This window comes from Diplodia seriata (genome assembly GCF_021436955.1).
Source record: "Diplodia seriata strain FDS-637 chromosome Unknown scaffold_5, whole genome shotgun sequence".
Taxonomy (NCBI): Eukaryota; Fungi; Ascomycota; class Dothideomycetes; order Botryosphaeriales; family Botryosphaeriaceae; genus Diplodia; species Diplodia seriata.
Window position 1 is genome coordinate 2350392 of NW_027117312.1, and position 15379 is coordinate 2365770.

At 56.4% G+C, this 15379-nt stretch overlaps 4 protein-coding genes across 4 annotated transcripts; 3 read left to right on the forward strand and 1 right to left on the reverse strand.

Moving 5' to 3' along the window:
* Positions 1 to 344: 344 nt before the first annotated feature.
* Positions 345 to 4116, forward strand: SLS55_005704 (uncharacterized protein; the record flags this gene model as incomplete). The annotated part of the gene is made up of 3 exons (XM_066777148.1): positions 345 to 3448; positions 3508 to 3611; positions 3827 to 4116. 3 exons carry the CDS (start codon positions 345 to 347, stop codon positions 4114 to 4116), a joined length of 3498 nt encoding a protein of 1165 aa, XP_066632990.1.
* A 1889-nt stretch (positions 4117 to 6005) lies between these two features.
* Positions 6006 to 7253, forward strand: SLS55_005705 (uncharacterized protein; the record flags this gene model as incomplete). The annotated part of the gene is made up of 6 exons (XM_066777149.1): positions 6006 to 6081; positions 6166 to 6191; positions 6460 to 6583; positions 6685 to 6791; positions 6841 to 7005; positions 7065 to 7253. 6 exons carry the CDS (start codon positions 6006 to 6008, stop codon positions 7251 to 7253), a joined length of 687 nt encoding a protein of 228 aa, XP_066632991.1.
* Positions 7254 to 8703: 1450 nt separating this feature from the next.
* On the forward strand, positions 8704 to 11607 carry MSS4 (Phosphatidylinositol-4-phosphate 5-kinase; the record flags this gene model as incomplete). The annotated part of the gene is made up of 3 exons (XM_066777150.1): positions 8704 to 9824; positions 9883 to 10843; positions 10897 to 11607. The coding sequence occupies 3 exons, from the start codon at positions 8704 to 8706 to the stop codon at positions 11605 to 11607; spliced, it is 2793 nt and encodes a 930-aa protein (XP_066632992.1).
* Positions 11608 to 13320: 1713 nt separating this feature from the next.
* Positions 13321 to 15365, reverse strand: GUP1 (glycerol transporter; the record flags this gene model as incomplete). The annotated part of the gene is made up of 4 exons (XM_066777151.1): positions 13321 to 14283; positions 14337 to 14927; positions 14981 to 15048; positions 15101 to 15365. 4 exons carry the CDS (start codon positions 15363 to 15365, stop codon positions 13321 to 13323), a joined length of 1887 nt encoding a protein of 628 aa, XP_066632993.1.
* Positions 15366 to 15379: the final 14 nt, after the last annotated feature.

Sequence of the window (15379 nt, forward strand, 5' to 3'; positions counted from 1 at the left end):
CCTGTCGCCGCGCTCCTCACCTCTGCCCATCGTCACGTCCGCCGCCCGTGTGTTTCTGCCCGCGTCCGCCGTTGCGCCCGCGCTTGCTTACTCCTTTGCAACGTGAGCGCACGAATCTCGGCAGCTCGACTTCGGCCTACCTGCTCAGGAGTCCTTTCCAAGCCTGCGACCTCCGACACCCGACTGCGCATTTGCCCGCGCGGCACCTCCGATGCTGGCGCGCTCCCGCGACGACTTCTTCAGTCAGGTGTGAGCCACACACGCTCGCCTCTGCCACCTTGCACAACCCCACCGACACGCACGCTGCCTCGCCCTCGAGATCCTCTATCTCAGTGTCCTTCAAGATGCCGCACGCCGTCGACCAGACCGAGGAGAACGATGATCTACTCATCTCCGAGCTTCTCAACGCCGATCCAACAGAAAACCGCTTTGAAGGCCTACTCAGCGAGCGGATAGACAGCGGGCCCAAGGCAGATGACGCTGTCGACTACGAAGACATTAGCGACGATGACCTTGCCGACGAGGAGGTACCGAGCCGAGAGAACGGCGTCCATGACGACGCTGCTGGTGCAGATGATGATCTCATGGAGGGCCTCTTTGACGACGTTCCCCAAACACAGGATGCCGATGCTGAGAACGATGGATTCGATGACCTTTTTGGCGATGCACCGTCGTCACCGCAGCCTGAGCATGACCAGGCCATGCATGGCGGCCAGTCTGATATCGTTCCCGATGGTGGTGCTGTCTCGAGAACAGCACCCAAGCACGTGGAGTCGCCTCCTTCAACGCAGATCCCGAAGGTCGAAAGCCCTGAGAGCATGCGGGAGCTTGCTAGCTTCGACGAGGTTATGGAAGATGATGTCATGGCTGACGATGACGAGGATCCGGAAATCAGGGAACAAAGGGAGCTCTTCGCGCAGGCCCAGTCGCGCCTGCGCAATGGTCCGGTCGTGTCGGACTTGCCGCCTGCTCCGCAGACAGATGCCGATGTTTTCCAAGCTATCTGGCACAATTATGAACCCGGAGCAATCCTCCGGTTTGGAGAGCTTCTCCCTCATCGTCGCGCGTACTATGTTCCCAAGACTCCGCTCAAGCCACCGAAGCCGATTGCCCCAAGCAAGGTCAGCTTGGAACTGCAGCAAGATCACGAAAAATCTTTCAAGCTTCCCCCTACTGCGGCTCCGGCGCGAAATGCTCGTCAGACTGAGGTGGATCAGAAGGGCGTCATAAACGTCACCGAGGCAGACACTGGCGAGAAAAGCGATGATGATGACGACATCAGACTTGACTATTTTGACGAGCACGAGAAGATTGGTGGCGTAACCTGGCAAGATTTGCAAATGCTGTGTGATGATTGGGACGTTCGTACCCCCGATAGTTTGTCAGATGCTGGAGATGCTCAAGAGGTGGGTAACGTGGATGATACGTCGTTCATCGGCGATTGGGACCACGAAGAACGTGCCCGTCCTACCAAGAGGCGCAGAACTGCCGGCACCAACGGCAATCTTCCGATCTTTCAGGATAGCTTCCCCAATCTTGAGGAGCCCGAGGCTGCAACAGCTAAGCTAGCAAGAAAAGTGGCCATCAATTTGAACGATCCGGAGCTGCTCATTGACGTCCAGCAACCGGATTCCACTCGCAAGAAGTTCCGAACTCATGACTTCCGCCGGGATGTCAGTGGCAGCCTCACCAAATCCCTCTTCCAGAAATTCAACATCTCCAACGATGAGAGCTATGATATTCTCAAACATAACAACCGCGAAAAAGTCCGCAACATCACGAACCTCAACTCGCTGGAACATAGTTTGCCCGCTGTCAAGCTACAGTATCCCTTTTACAAGCTCACACTTGGCTCCCGCGAGACGCGGTCATTCCACCGACCCTCCTTCGCCATTTCCAACCCTGGTAATGTCATCAAGTTCGACAAACCCAAGTTTAAGAAGAGGAAGCAGTTCAAAGGCCAGGATCCTAAGGCCGTGTACGCCTCCTCTGAAGACCTGTCGATGGCTGATAATTCCAACGTGCTCCTGCTCGAGTACTCCGAAGAATATCCCACAGTTTTGTCCAATTTCGGCATGTGCAATCGGCTGATCAACTATTACCGCCGCAAAGACAAGGACGATACGTATCGACCGAGACTTGATATTGGAGAACCTGTTGTCCTCACACCCAATGACCAGAGTCCCTTCGCAATCTTCGGTGAAGTCCGTCAAGGGGAAACGGTACCGACCCTGCATAACGGCATGTTCCGCGCACCCGTCTTTCAGCATGAGACGAAACCAACCGATTTCCTTGTCGTTCGGAGCCAAACCGGTACCCTCGGCACAAAATGGTATCTTCGCAATGTTGAGAGTCTCTTCGTGGTTGGGCAACAGTTCCCATCGCAGCAGGTTCCAGGCATCCATTCGCGAAAGGTCACCGACATCAGTAAGCGGCGTCTTAAGATGCTGTCGTACCGGATCTACATGAAGAGTCTCGACCAGAAGAGGAATCCGAACGTGAAACTGAGCAATAGCTATATTCAAAAGCACCTTCCAGGCAGTGATATCGCGCAGAATCGAGGCAAGATGCGTGAGTTCATGCAGTACGACAAGGAAACGTCATCGTGGAAGCCTATGCCTGGCGAGACCGTTCCAGATGAGACCCAGATGCGCGGTTGGATCTCGCCTGAGGATCTCTGCTTAGTCGACGCCATGCAGGTTGGTGTACGCCAGCTTCGGGACGCCGGTTTCGCAGCGGACGACGCCAACCCCGAGGACGATGAGACGAACGAGGCACAACAATTGGCACCATGGAATACCACTCGCAACTTCCTCGAGGCAAGCTCGCGAAGAGCTATGTTAGAGCTGCATGGCATCGGTGATCCCACCGGCCGCGGGGAGGGTATCAGCATGATCAAGACCTCGATGAAGGGTGGCTTCAAGCCACAAGGCGAAAGTGCCAAAGACAAGATGGACGCCAAAGCACTGAAGGAGCTGGGTGGCCATAGCTACAATGTCCGAAAACAAGAGCAGGATTACAATGCCGCCATCGAAAAGGTTTGGGAGGCCCAGAAGGCGAGTTTGTCCTCAACAATTGAGCATTCGGACTTCGAAGATCCAGATGATGCCGAAGGCGAGGCGGTGGAGCAAGACACATCATTCAGTCGTGGCAGGACACCACAGTCGCAGTATGGCACCCCTGCGACCTTTAACCGCCGCGACGACGAGACGACGAGTCAATACACGAGTCTCAGTACTGCGAGTCAATCGAAGAACAAGGTTCTGAGGATTGTTCGCAGGGTTCCGAATAAATATGGCAAAATGGAAGAACAGGAGGAGATCATCAGAGATCCGAATGTTGCTAAGGCATACGTTAAGTTCAAAAAACAACAAGAGATCAACGCTATGAAGTTGGAGCAGCTGAAGCCCACCGGCGACGAAGAGGTTGACGCGCGCCAACGCAAAAGGTAAAAAGCCCTTGGGTTAACTTCCACTGCCAACATGATTATGCTAACGACCTTGATAGGCTTATGGATGAACTCAGTCGCCTTGAGCGCAATAAGGAGCGTCGCCAGGTTCGTGAGAAGCAGAAGGCAAACATAAGGAACGGCGGCGACGGTGATTCGAAGGGTACGACTCGCAAATGCGCAAATTGCAACCGTGCCGGCCACATCAAAACGAACAAAAAGTAAGCTGCTTTCCACCATCCCCTAACGTGCCTCGCCCCTTTTGGTTCCTCTGTAAGATGAGATCCTACGTGTCGAGAGTTGCCGTGCTCGTTTGAATATGAGTGCGCAAAGGATATGGACCAAGCTCATCGGACGAATGCTTCAGCCTGTCCGCAGATCTTGCCCTGAAGCAACTACACAAGCAGCTGAGACAGGCTGTGATGAAGAAAAATGCACTGACTTTCAGCAGAATGTGCCCAATGCTTAACGGCATTGCCTCTACCGTCGACGAGTTGGAAAAACTGGAGAAGATCAGTCCCGGTTGCACACAGCCGCCGTTCAATAAACAAAAGATTGCGACTGCACAGCAGGCGCAGCAGGCATCGGCAACCCAGGCACTACCACCGCAACAGAACTTTGCAGATTTCTACACTCCTGCTTCTGCCGACGGTCCTGGGCCAGCTTGAAGCCTCGACGAGCTGGATGACCGTCGAGGCATTCCCTCTATCACTCCACATTGCTCACTACGATAGGCTTCATGTTCAGGCATTTTGGTAAATCGCATTGCTTCGGCGCACATGGGTACCGTGGCATTTTTCGGAGTAAAAGTAATCGCATAAGTAGAGTATTGCATACATGGCTTGGGGTTCAAGGCTGAGCAGATCGGCCCCGTCGGACCCCAGCAAAAGCTTCCTTGGGCTCTGCTATTTAATTTGGCTTCAGCCGTAATCTCATTGCTACCCCAAAAGTGCCTTCACAACGGACGTTAAACATGACTTTTCCGAGAAGAAATCAGGGGCTAGAGTTGATGGACACGGTCAAGTAGTTGTAACTTTGAGAGTGAAAGCGATGCATTCCATTCCTCACTTCTGCGCCATCAGCGCGTGAAATGTAAGGTACCATCGACACGAGCATTGATACGGGGCAGCTGACGTGTCCACTATACCGTCGGGGAGTGATTTGGGTGGCACAACAGAGCATGGTTGGTGTGTGGCCGACGCAAGAAGCGCGATGACGTCGAGGCAGTGTATCACAGCAAGTCGGCAAGCGCTTCGTCCTTCCTGAGCGGGAGCCGCTGCTGCTAGGTATGCATGTGTGCAGAGCCCGGCACGAGCGCAAGCCGACGACCAGGTGTGTGTTTGGGAGACGCGCGGGTTCGCCGATGCTCTCTCGGCTTGCCGACGGGAAGACGTCACTCATCATGCGCGTTCACGTTAGAGCAACGACGTCGGTATTCCAGAACAAATGTCCAAATGGACAATCTTGAACTTGGAGTGGGGTTGGCAGATGGGAAATTAGAAGGTTGATGGCGGGAGGCGCAAAAGGGGTCGAAGAGGAAGGATGGATGATGGCGGTGGGGGGCACGGGAAGGAGAAGGTAGGAGCTAACATGGCCTTTTGCGGGATTTCTTGGTCACGGGGCGAGGCGAGCGAGCGGGAGTGCACGTCTCCCTTATCATATGGCCTTTCTGCGCGTCCTTGTCTAGCGTCATTTTCTTTGTACGCCAAGGAGGGCAGCTGACGAAAGGTAGCCAGGCTGGCGAGAGGAGAACCAGACGGGAAGAGGGAAAGGAAGCGGGCTTGAGACGGGATGGCGACCAAGGGCAGCGTGAGACACGCGATGGAGATGCGATGTTGTTGACTGCCAAATCGGGAGCGTTGGATATGGCCGCGGCGCTTGCGGTCAGTGGTGCCAGTGCGTGGGGAGGCGAGCTGGTGCGCGTGGTTGGGTGTGGGTGAGGGAGAGGGTACGGCGGGCGACAGGAGCTACCTGCGCCGGCATCTCACCCTCACCCACCGCCCCAGCTCCACGCCCGGGGACTGAGAGGCGCGGGCCCGGGCCGCCCAGGTCAGGACGGACGGGAGCAGGAGGCGGGACGAGCAGAGGCGAAGCGCCTGCTACGCCGAGCAGCGGGCGGGCTTGGAGAGGAGGCGGAGGGCGGGCATGGGGTAAGGTAAAGATACAGGCAGGCGGCAACGCATACGCGACATGGGCCAATGGAAGGCAGCGAGACGGAGGGGCGCCAGCTGTAACAGGCCGCACACCGGGCAGCAGGCAGCGGGCCAGAAGAAACGCGGTGATCGAAGGTTGTTGACGCGATAGGAAAGGGTTTAGCGTCGTCGAGACTGAACTGTTGTTGCGAGTGATCTGGAGCCCGCCAAGCCGCGTCTCGCGCCTTAAGTAGGACTCAGCTCCCCTCCCCGCGCGCGAGACGTGCTCCGGCAGCTCACTTGTCTCCCATCGCAACGCCCTTCTCGCCCGCGCCCTGCCTCCTAGCCCGCTCGTGCAGCCTGTCGTTGAACAGCTCCGCTCTCGCACTACTCAGCGCACCCCATTACTCCAAATCGCCGCCGCCATGCCTCCCAAGAAGTCTGCCGCTGCCGCGCCCAAGAAGGTCGTCGGCGCTACCCCCGCCCACACCTCCTACCAAGGTATGCTGCTCCCTCCCACCCCGATGCCGGGCCTCCGCTCCAGGCCTATCGTGTTCTCCGCTCAATGCTGATTCGGTACCATAGCCATGATTTCCGATGCTATTCTTGCTGTGAGTCCACGTTCTCCGGCGCATTACGGTCGCACTCGCGCGCCGCCGCGAACCCCCGCCACGCGACCGATCCATGCCCGCCAGCCCGCCTCCTCGAGGCCTGCAATGCCGGATGAAGCTTGCTAATGCGTTTCTTTCCATCTCAGCTCAAGGAGCGGTCTGGTAGCAGGTTAGTTCTGCCTTGATCCGCGCGCACCTCGCCGTCGCGTGACGTGCGTTGCTACTGACCTGCCCGAATGAGGTACTGACACGACTGCATAGCCGCCAGGCCATCAAGAAATACGTCAAGGCCAACAACAAGATCGGCGACATCACCCCTGCCCAATTCAACTCCCACGTCAACCGTGCTATCCAGCAAGGTGTGGAGAAGGGTCACTTTGATCAGCCCAAGGGTGAGTTTTGCCCGCGCTTTGCTGCGCCCTGCATGATGCAAATTGCTTCAGTTCCGGCGCCGTTGCAGCTTCTCGACGGGTTGCTGACTGGCTGTGCGCAGGTGCCTCTGGCCCGGTGAAGCTCAAGAAGTCGGACAAGAAGGTCGAGAAGAAGGCTTCCCCTCCTGCCACCAAGAAAGAGGCTCCCAAGAAGGCCGCTGCCCCCAAGGTATGAACCGTGGCAACCGCAGAACATCCCGTTGGCTCTAACCCATCAGCAGAAGCCTGCTGAGAAGAAGGCGGCTCCCGCTAAGAAGGCCACGACCACCAAGAAGGCCGCTGCCCCGAAGAAGGCCGCACCGGCCAAGGCTGCGCCCAAGAAGGCCGCCGCTGCTAAGCCCAAGGCCAACGCTGGCCGTCCTCGCAAGGCCGCCGCCGCCGCGGTAAGTTTGGTCATTGAGCCAAGTCGAGCACGCTAGAGCTGAGCTGACCCGATCGCCAGGCTCCTGCTGTCGAGGACAAGCCCGCCACCGTGCTGGGCAAGACCAAGTCGGGGCGTGTGACCAAGACCAAGGCTCCGCAAACCAAGCCGGCCGCGAAGAAGGCTGGCGCAAAGAAGGCGGCGCCCGCAAAGAAGGCTGCGTCCAAGAAGGCGACGCCGAAGAAGGCCGAGGCCGACACCAAGGCTTAAGAAGCGACGCCGCACTGTTCTTCTGCCCTTCTATTACGAACTTATCTTCTTCATGCGGTGTCTGATAACATTAACTCTCGGTAACGATACAGGGTGTTGCTGTCGTTTGTCGGGCAAGGGAGGTGGGAATTGCGGCGTTCTCACGGTCTGATATCCTCGCATCCATCTTTCGGGCGCGGCGCGTTGTGTACTCGGGTTGGTGCGTGTGTGTTTACGGTCACGACGGGCTTCTTTTTTCTGCTGTTCCGACTCGAGCTGTGGGATCCATGGGTATCTGTTTTATTGTTTTTGCTGCCTCTGCTTTTACTGTTCCTGCTGGGAAACGAAGGGTACAATGTATGTCGGGCGTTCGGGGGTTGGTTTTGCTGGGCTTTCCACAGAGTCACGCGAGAGGCAGTGCCGAAAGGACGTGCCACGCGTAGAAAACGAGGCTTTCTCCTGACATGACAGCACTGCATGTTGCCCACACCCCGCGAGGCGGAACAACTTTGACGCGACCTTGCGCCCTCCCGTCCTGGTGGTGACCTCAGCGGTGCCGACGGAGCTCAAGGACGACGATCACTGCAGAGCGCTAGACAGCACATCAGCTCGCCAGCGGAGGCCCGTTTCACATCTGCAGGACGCGCAATAGCGGGCAGCCCTGCGGTCCCGGCTCCGGGATGAGGCATGCTGCAAGCTGGGGGGCCAGTAGGACCGAAACATGCGGGCTGGCGGCCGTCCGGCGCAGGCCCGGTGCCGACAGACAGGCGACGGGCTGGGCGACTTTGGGGCTCAGCGGCGTTGAGACGCGATGAGGCTCTGTGCAGCGCGCGGAAGGCGCGGCATGTGATGTGCCCGTATCGCCCCTGTCGCAGGAGATGAGCGACTGCGGGCTGCGATGGCACTGCGGGATGCTGGCCGCAACCTGCGCTGGTGCTGGCGGACCGGCCACGATGCCTGCAACGGCGCTCTCGTGTCGCCGGTGCCAGAACCAGAGCCAGAGCCAGAGCCAGAGCCAGAGCCAGAGCCCGGGCGCTGCAAATAGAAACCACGTGTGGGCATGGAGGCTGAGGCTGTGTGGCTCGGAGCTGGAGCGCGCGCAAGCCGAAATGACGCCCGGCCAGCCTGGGTTGAGGCGCGCCGCAGCTTGGCCTTCTTTGTCATCCTAGCCAGCCCACGACTGCCCACCCGCTGCGAACTTCTCCCTTGACATCGCATCTCGACATTGTTTTCCTGTGATACCCCCTCCGCCCACCCGCAACCACCCTCCCGCCCCGCCGCCTGCCCGCCCCCGCCAAGCGACGCATCCGTCGCCCAGGAGGTCGCCTCGCTCGTCCTGCTCGAGTCGCAATCTATCACGCCCAGGACTGGCCAAGCCCCCCCGTCCGCTGCCAGAGCGTCCTCCTGGCTGGACTTCGCGCCGTCGCCCATGCCCACCCGTCCGTGACCAGAGCATTCAGCCTCCCTCGCCATGCCCTCCTTCCTCGCCGACGACGCCGACCGTGCCGCCTACCAGGCCTCCTACTCCCCATACGCTCCCTCGTCTGCGCTGAACGAGAAGCAACCTCCGCTGACCAACGGCGACTCCAATGCCACCCCCCACTACCCGCCCGCCCGCGTTTTGACCAACGGCACCTCCATCTCGAGCCAGGCTTCGTCGCTGCCCAACGGCGGTCCTGTCGGCGGTCCCAACGACGAGAAGAACACTGTGCGGTCGCCCGTTCACTCCATGGACACGGCCCGCGTCTCGCATCCTGAGTCGACCCGGAGCCAGCTGGACGGTGCAGACGCAGGGGGGAGACTGGGAGCGCGCGACGACGGATACTTTGCTGCTGTGCAGAACGGCGTCGCCGAAGACGGCTGTCTGACCACCCACGTGAGGCTGGAGCCATCATCACCCAACGGAGAAGGCCTTCAGTCTGCCAGGACCACCGCCCTGTCGCCCACCCAGACAGCACCCGAGCCGACTGTCGTCCAAAGGAAGAACTCGACGGCCACAACCTCGAGCCACCCCGCGCCCGAGCAGACCCTGCGCGTGCCTGGGTCGTCGACGCACCGTCTCTCCTCACCACCCGCGTTCGGCGGTCACAACCCGCCGGGTTCCTCATCCACAACCTCCACCGCCCAAGCCCCTGGCCTGCAACATCGGCACACCTTGGAGGTCCCCAAGGCGTCGGGTTACCGCTCCTCGCGAGAGGCTCAGCGCAACTCGGATGACTTGGTGGTTTCGGCTACCGGACGCTTTTCGCCCAACACGCCCACCAAGAGACGAGGCTCCATGTCTCTAGTCAGGCGCACCACGCGCTCAATGCAGTCAGACATGCACCTCGACGAGACCCCGGCGGACGAAGATGCCGCTCGCTGGGCTGAGCACATTCGCCAGAAGAGAGCGAGCAAGAGGAAGAGGAAGGAAGATGAAGATGACGACCGTGTGGTTGTGGGAACGAAGGTCGACCAGAACCACGTAAATTGGGTTACGGCCTACAACATGTTGACCGGAATCCGGTTTACCGTCTCGCGGACAAATGCTAAGATGGACCGGCCGCTTACCGATGCGGATTTCGAGGCCAAGCATAAGTTCTCCTTCGACATGTAAGCCACGCCTGACCACTCTACCTTTAGAGCGCCAATACTGACTCGATCTCCACAGCACTGGCAACGAGCTGACGCCATCCGCCAAATATGACTTCAAGTTCAAGGATTACGCACCCTGGGTGTTCCGTCACCTGCGGCAGACGTTCAAGATTGACCCTGCAGACTACCTGATGTCGCTGACCAGCAAGTACATTCTTTCCGAGCTGGGGTCTCCCGGCAAGAGTGGAAGCTTCTTCTATTTTTCGCGAGACTACAAGTACATCATCAAGACCATCCACCATGCCGAGCACAAGTTCCTCCGAAAAATCCTCAAGGACTACTACAACCACGTTCGGGAGAACCCAAACACGCTGCTTTCTCAATTCTACGGTCTGCACCGCGTGAAAATCCCCTACGGCCGGAAAATCCACTTCGTAGTGATGAACAACCTTTTCCCGCCCCACAGGGACATCCACCGCACGTTTGACTTGAAGGGATCCACTATCGGAAGAGACTTCAGGGAGGAGGATTTGGAAAAGAACCCCAGAGCCACTTTGAAAGACCTTAACTGGTTGAGGCGGAATCTGCACCTGGAGTTTGGGCCTGTCAAGAAGCAGGCTTTCATCGAGCAGATGGATCGGGATGTGCAGTTGTTGAAGAAGCTGAAGATCATGGATTACTCGCTCCTGGTTGGTATCCATGATTTGGAAAAGGGTAATGAGGAAAATCTTCGCGATAAAACTCTGCAGGTGTTCCAGCCTGGTGGAGATGCTGCGGATGATCACATGCCAGATCCTCTTCAGCGGACGCCGTCGAAGCTGGAAAATGCTCGGAAGGCAAAGGAGCTTCGTCAGATCATCAAGAACCAGAAGCCGATCCCCATGGACCAGAGCAGTAACAAAATGCCGGACGACGTGCAGGAGACTCGGAAACACTTCTATTTCTACAGCGACGATGGTGGCTTCCAGGCCACCCACGAGAACAACACGGCTGGGGAGGAGATTTACTATCTGGGGATTATCGATTGCTTGACTCACGTAAGTAATGCAAGACGGGTGCGCATGGCATTTTCGACTGACTCGCAACACAGTACTCTTTCATCAAACGGATGGAGCATTTCTTCAAGGGCCTCACAAACACTGAGTCTCAAATCTCTGCCATTCCTCCAGAACGGTACGGCGACCGCTTCGTGCGCTTCATCAGTGGCGTTACCAAGACGCGCGAGCTTGCCGAGCAGGAGAAACAGCAGGGCGAGGTCATAAACGACCCTGCATTGAAGGGTGTCAACCTTCAGCCTACCAAGACCGACGAGGTTATGGAGAAGGCTGAGCACCAAGCTCAAAAGTCAATTCGTCACGGCGCGAACGAGGAGGAGGTGCCCGAGCGCGCCATTCACCCGGCGCGTAGCCCTTCGGCGGAAAGAGGCGATGCTCATGGGAGCATTCTGCCTGTTGTCGAGGAGGTCGGCGAGTCTGGAAGCGTCGGTGGCCGCAGCGCCCGTAGTCATGAAGTATCTCCTCATCTGCGCCCGAGCTCCGAGCTGCCCATCAGACCACCCCCGACGCCCCCAAAGGACAGCAGGGACGAGGATCAGCGGCCGCCCACTCCCCCCAAGGACAACCGGTACCAACCGCAGGGCTCGCCACCCACGCCGCCGAAGGAAGAGCGTGGCCGTTCGCATGATAAGTCACTCCCAGTCCCGCCGCCGAACTTTGCCAGTACCTTCACCCGAAGCCCGTCCCGCATGAAACCAGTGGATATGGAGGAGAGAGTCGCCAGAGTGGATGCGCGGGTCAACTAACGTGGCCACCTTTTTTGATTGTCAAGTCAGCATTCACTTGCTGCCATTGCTGCTGCTGGAGATACCCTAATCTGCTTGGACCGCTGCTTTGCCCCGGTCCAGAAAATAATCTGTTGTTGGGAAAGTCTCAACACAACTCACTCACTCCGTTTCCTTTGTGTTTTCACTTTGGCGTCTTGTCATGTTTTGAGGTCGCTGTTTCATATTCTTTCTTCCTCGCTCTTGGAATCTCTGACCATCTCCGCTCCAACCTCCCGCATGGGGAGGAAACCTGGAGGAGTCGGAGGTAGGGGGGGGGAAGAGAAAACAAAGAAAGGAGATCAACAATAGATGGAGTGAGGCGGGGTGGTGTGCAGTCGAGTCCCGTGAAGCCGATCTGTTTGCACCACGTCACGGACTTCTAATCTGCTGCTACTGCCTCCTTTATCTTCTCTTTTCTGGAAATGACCCAGACATGAGCATCATGCGATCCTTGTATCACACATCATTTTCATCATTGTTGTCGTCGCTGTCATCATCATGGGAATTGGGGAAGAAAGACCCGAAAAGCTAAACACCAAAGTACGCCACCGTATGGAGCATCCAGGGATTGATCCATACGCGCATACACCACACCACAACCACCTATTCATTCAGACACTCTTTCCTATGTCAGGTCTCCTAATCCTGTCTTTTGATTGCCTTGTCCTCGGCTCTCGCCGCTCTCTTCTTTGCTTGACAATACAGAGGGAAACACTGAGCCTCTCTTCGTATCGTCGAGCCCCGGTTTTCTTCTGTGTGGGTTGTGCTGCTTCGTAGTGTTGCTGTTAACGCATGATACCACGGCGTTGTTTCCTCTCTCAGTTCTTCCTATCTTTCTTCGCTTTATATATATCGCCTGTTATTTTCCGTCTCTCTTCTTTTCACTTTTCGGACACCGTGTGGAGAAATAAAAAAGGCCCCGGCAATACAGTTGATTGTGCCTCTACCCGGATTGTCTGTCTGGACTGCCATTCGATTTGAGAGTCGGTTGCCCTTTCTGCAATTCCTGCCTTTTCTCGCCGTTGGTGGGACTCTTCTGTTGTTAGCGTTTCTTCGTTCTTCCTCCCCGTTATGCTTTCCTCTCGTTATCTTCGTTGGAGGCGTAAACGTTGTCAACTTTGAACCCAGTTTTTCTCCTTGCCATTAACATTGCGGATTCGGCTATGTGGTCCCTCATTCTTCTTGTAAATATAGAGAGAAGAACGGGAAACGACAGAAGCTCTTTCTCATGTGAATCATTGGTCGTCAATGCAATCATTGGTGATGTCACTGCTGCTGTTGGTGATGCTCGTCGGTCTATTCGTACGCTGCTAAATGCGCTCTGGCGGGGCTTGTAGTACTCTAACACCCATAATCCTATGGCCTTAGCCGAAGGGCATAATGACCCAACGCTGTTCAATTTATTCTTTTCCCACCGCATATAGATTCGTTAAGCAGTGGTTCAGAATGAACTATGAGCACCGCAAACAGTCATTAGAATTAGAGGATATACATACAAAATGCCCTTCTCTTCGATCATGGTTGGATTCGACAATGTAGACATGCGTATATCATTTGGGACAAGGAGATATCTCAGAGTTTGTGCTCGAATGTGGCTTTGCACAAAACTATGCTGGAGGGTGAGAATGGGAACGACGGCCGTCCCTACGAGTTTTCGGGTCTAATGAGTTTACAATAATAGCCATCCAAATATCAACACTTCATCTTGACACCTGCTCTTGCTTCTTCTTCTCTTATTTCAAACATGACCTGCACACCAACGAAAAGCGCGCCGCAGGCTAAAGCGAAAAAGGTCAATCCAGACGCTGACCCGAAAATGCCTTTAGCCAGTCCTTCCAAGCCGTCGACTCCAATAGCAAAGCCAACCAAGTTCGCGGCCATCATGAAAAGGATTTGAGCAACAGCGCCGACTCCACACAAGACGCGGTAGGTGTTGGGGCGGTTTGCCCATTTCCTCTTGGGAAAGAGGAGGGATGCGATCATCTCCGGGGCGACGAAGAAGGTGATGAGCCAGCCCCACATGAGCAGACGCAGCTGGATGTCATGCCAGAGGGCGACGAAAGTGAAGATGGCAAGGTAGGTGAGCATGACGGAAAAGATGCTGCGGCCGTGGCCGCTGCCGCCTAGGGGAATGAAGATGTATCGAATCAGCCAACGGTTGTAGCTCCGATGCCATCCACGCCAGAAGCCCGATATGCTATAATTGTTGCTCATACAACGAACCATGTTCTCGGGCGGGTCGACGTTGTCGAGGAGGGACCACAGGCGGAAGAAGCGCCAGGGGAGTAGCAGTTTTAGCCAGATGTGGTGAAGGTTGAAGAACCCAAGCATGCTGAGCTGGAAAGGTGTGTAGGCGTCCCAATCAGGCTGAACATGAAAAATTGCAACAGCGTAGATGTAGTGAATGATGACTTCCATGGCCAAGAGAGCCAGGACGAAGCGGATGGCATAGCGAGCATTGCGTTCACGCGTGATACTCGGTGAACAGTAGCGCTGCTGGGAGATGTAGTCATTGAAAGTGAGGATTGGGCCTGCGTTGTACAGAGGAGAATACAAAGCATAAGCCACATAGTTGCGAAAGGAGTAATCTGCTGGCTTTGCAGGAGTGGAGACCCGGTCACGCTCAGACAGGTTGGAAGGATCGAGTTGTTTCTTCTTTTGTTCGTGAGCAGCGTGCACTGATTGCGGTGATGTCGCACAAAGCTTACCTCAATAGGACTTCCTCCCTGCATGGTCAAACTCCAGTAGTAGTCCATGCTGAAACTGATCAAACGAAGAACGGTGATGTTGAAGAGAACATCCCAGCGCGGATTCAGCCCTCCGTAACTGTCCAGCCATGCTCCCCACGTGCCCGAGCCGTCGCCGCCGTGGATGAAGGCGGCAATGTCTTTGAATGGATAGCCTCGAAAGATCTCGTTGGAGAACAAGGTGCAGATATTGAAGATCCACGTAGCAGCCGGAATGTAGCTCCCGGGTAAAGTGGTGGTGATTTTGTAGTTGAGATAGAGGATCAGCAAGACTTTGACCGCCGAAAAGCCGTGCAGGGCAAAGATGAAGACCAGAGCAAAGCCGAAGTCGAATGATACACGCTGCTCTAGCCGCGCATCAGCAGCAGCATGTGCCGTCAAGCCATGTGTAAGTTGACGACCGCCGGGAGTCGAGCTAGGCCGAACTTGGGTGTAGGAATCGGCACGGCAAAGGTAGTCGTAGCTTTTACGGAGGAGCGGGTGGACGAGGGCTATGACGAAGAGATATGGTAGATTGTCGCGGAAGGAAGCGTACTGGCCATCCGAATTGTCCTGCAGTCTTTGGTGAGTATCGCGAAGGCTAGCAAGGCCATACCAGAACATACCACTTTGCGGCCAGGCAGCCAGCCGTCAGATAGGAGGGGCTCGAATTTGGAGTAGTTGGGATGAGAAGCTGCTCAAAGTCAGCGTCGGGGAACAGGTCCTTGGAAAAGACAGCGCAGCACCTTTGGAGACGTCGTAGACTACATAGAACATGGAAGGCACAGCGGTCAAGAAGACGAGGTAGTAGAGGTAGAATTCGGGCGTGCCCCATTTGGACGGCTGCGAGCCGGCGGCTTTCGGGTCTTTGGCTTCATTCGGGGTGGGTTTTGCAGGATCGATGGCGGGCTCAGCAGCAAGCTGCTTCGGAGGGGTGTTCGAGGAGGTGGTGAAGCGGGTGTCGAGAGTGTCGAGCGAGTACAGGCGGCGCAGGAAGCCGAGTAACGCCATGACGGAGCGGGGGG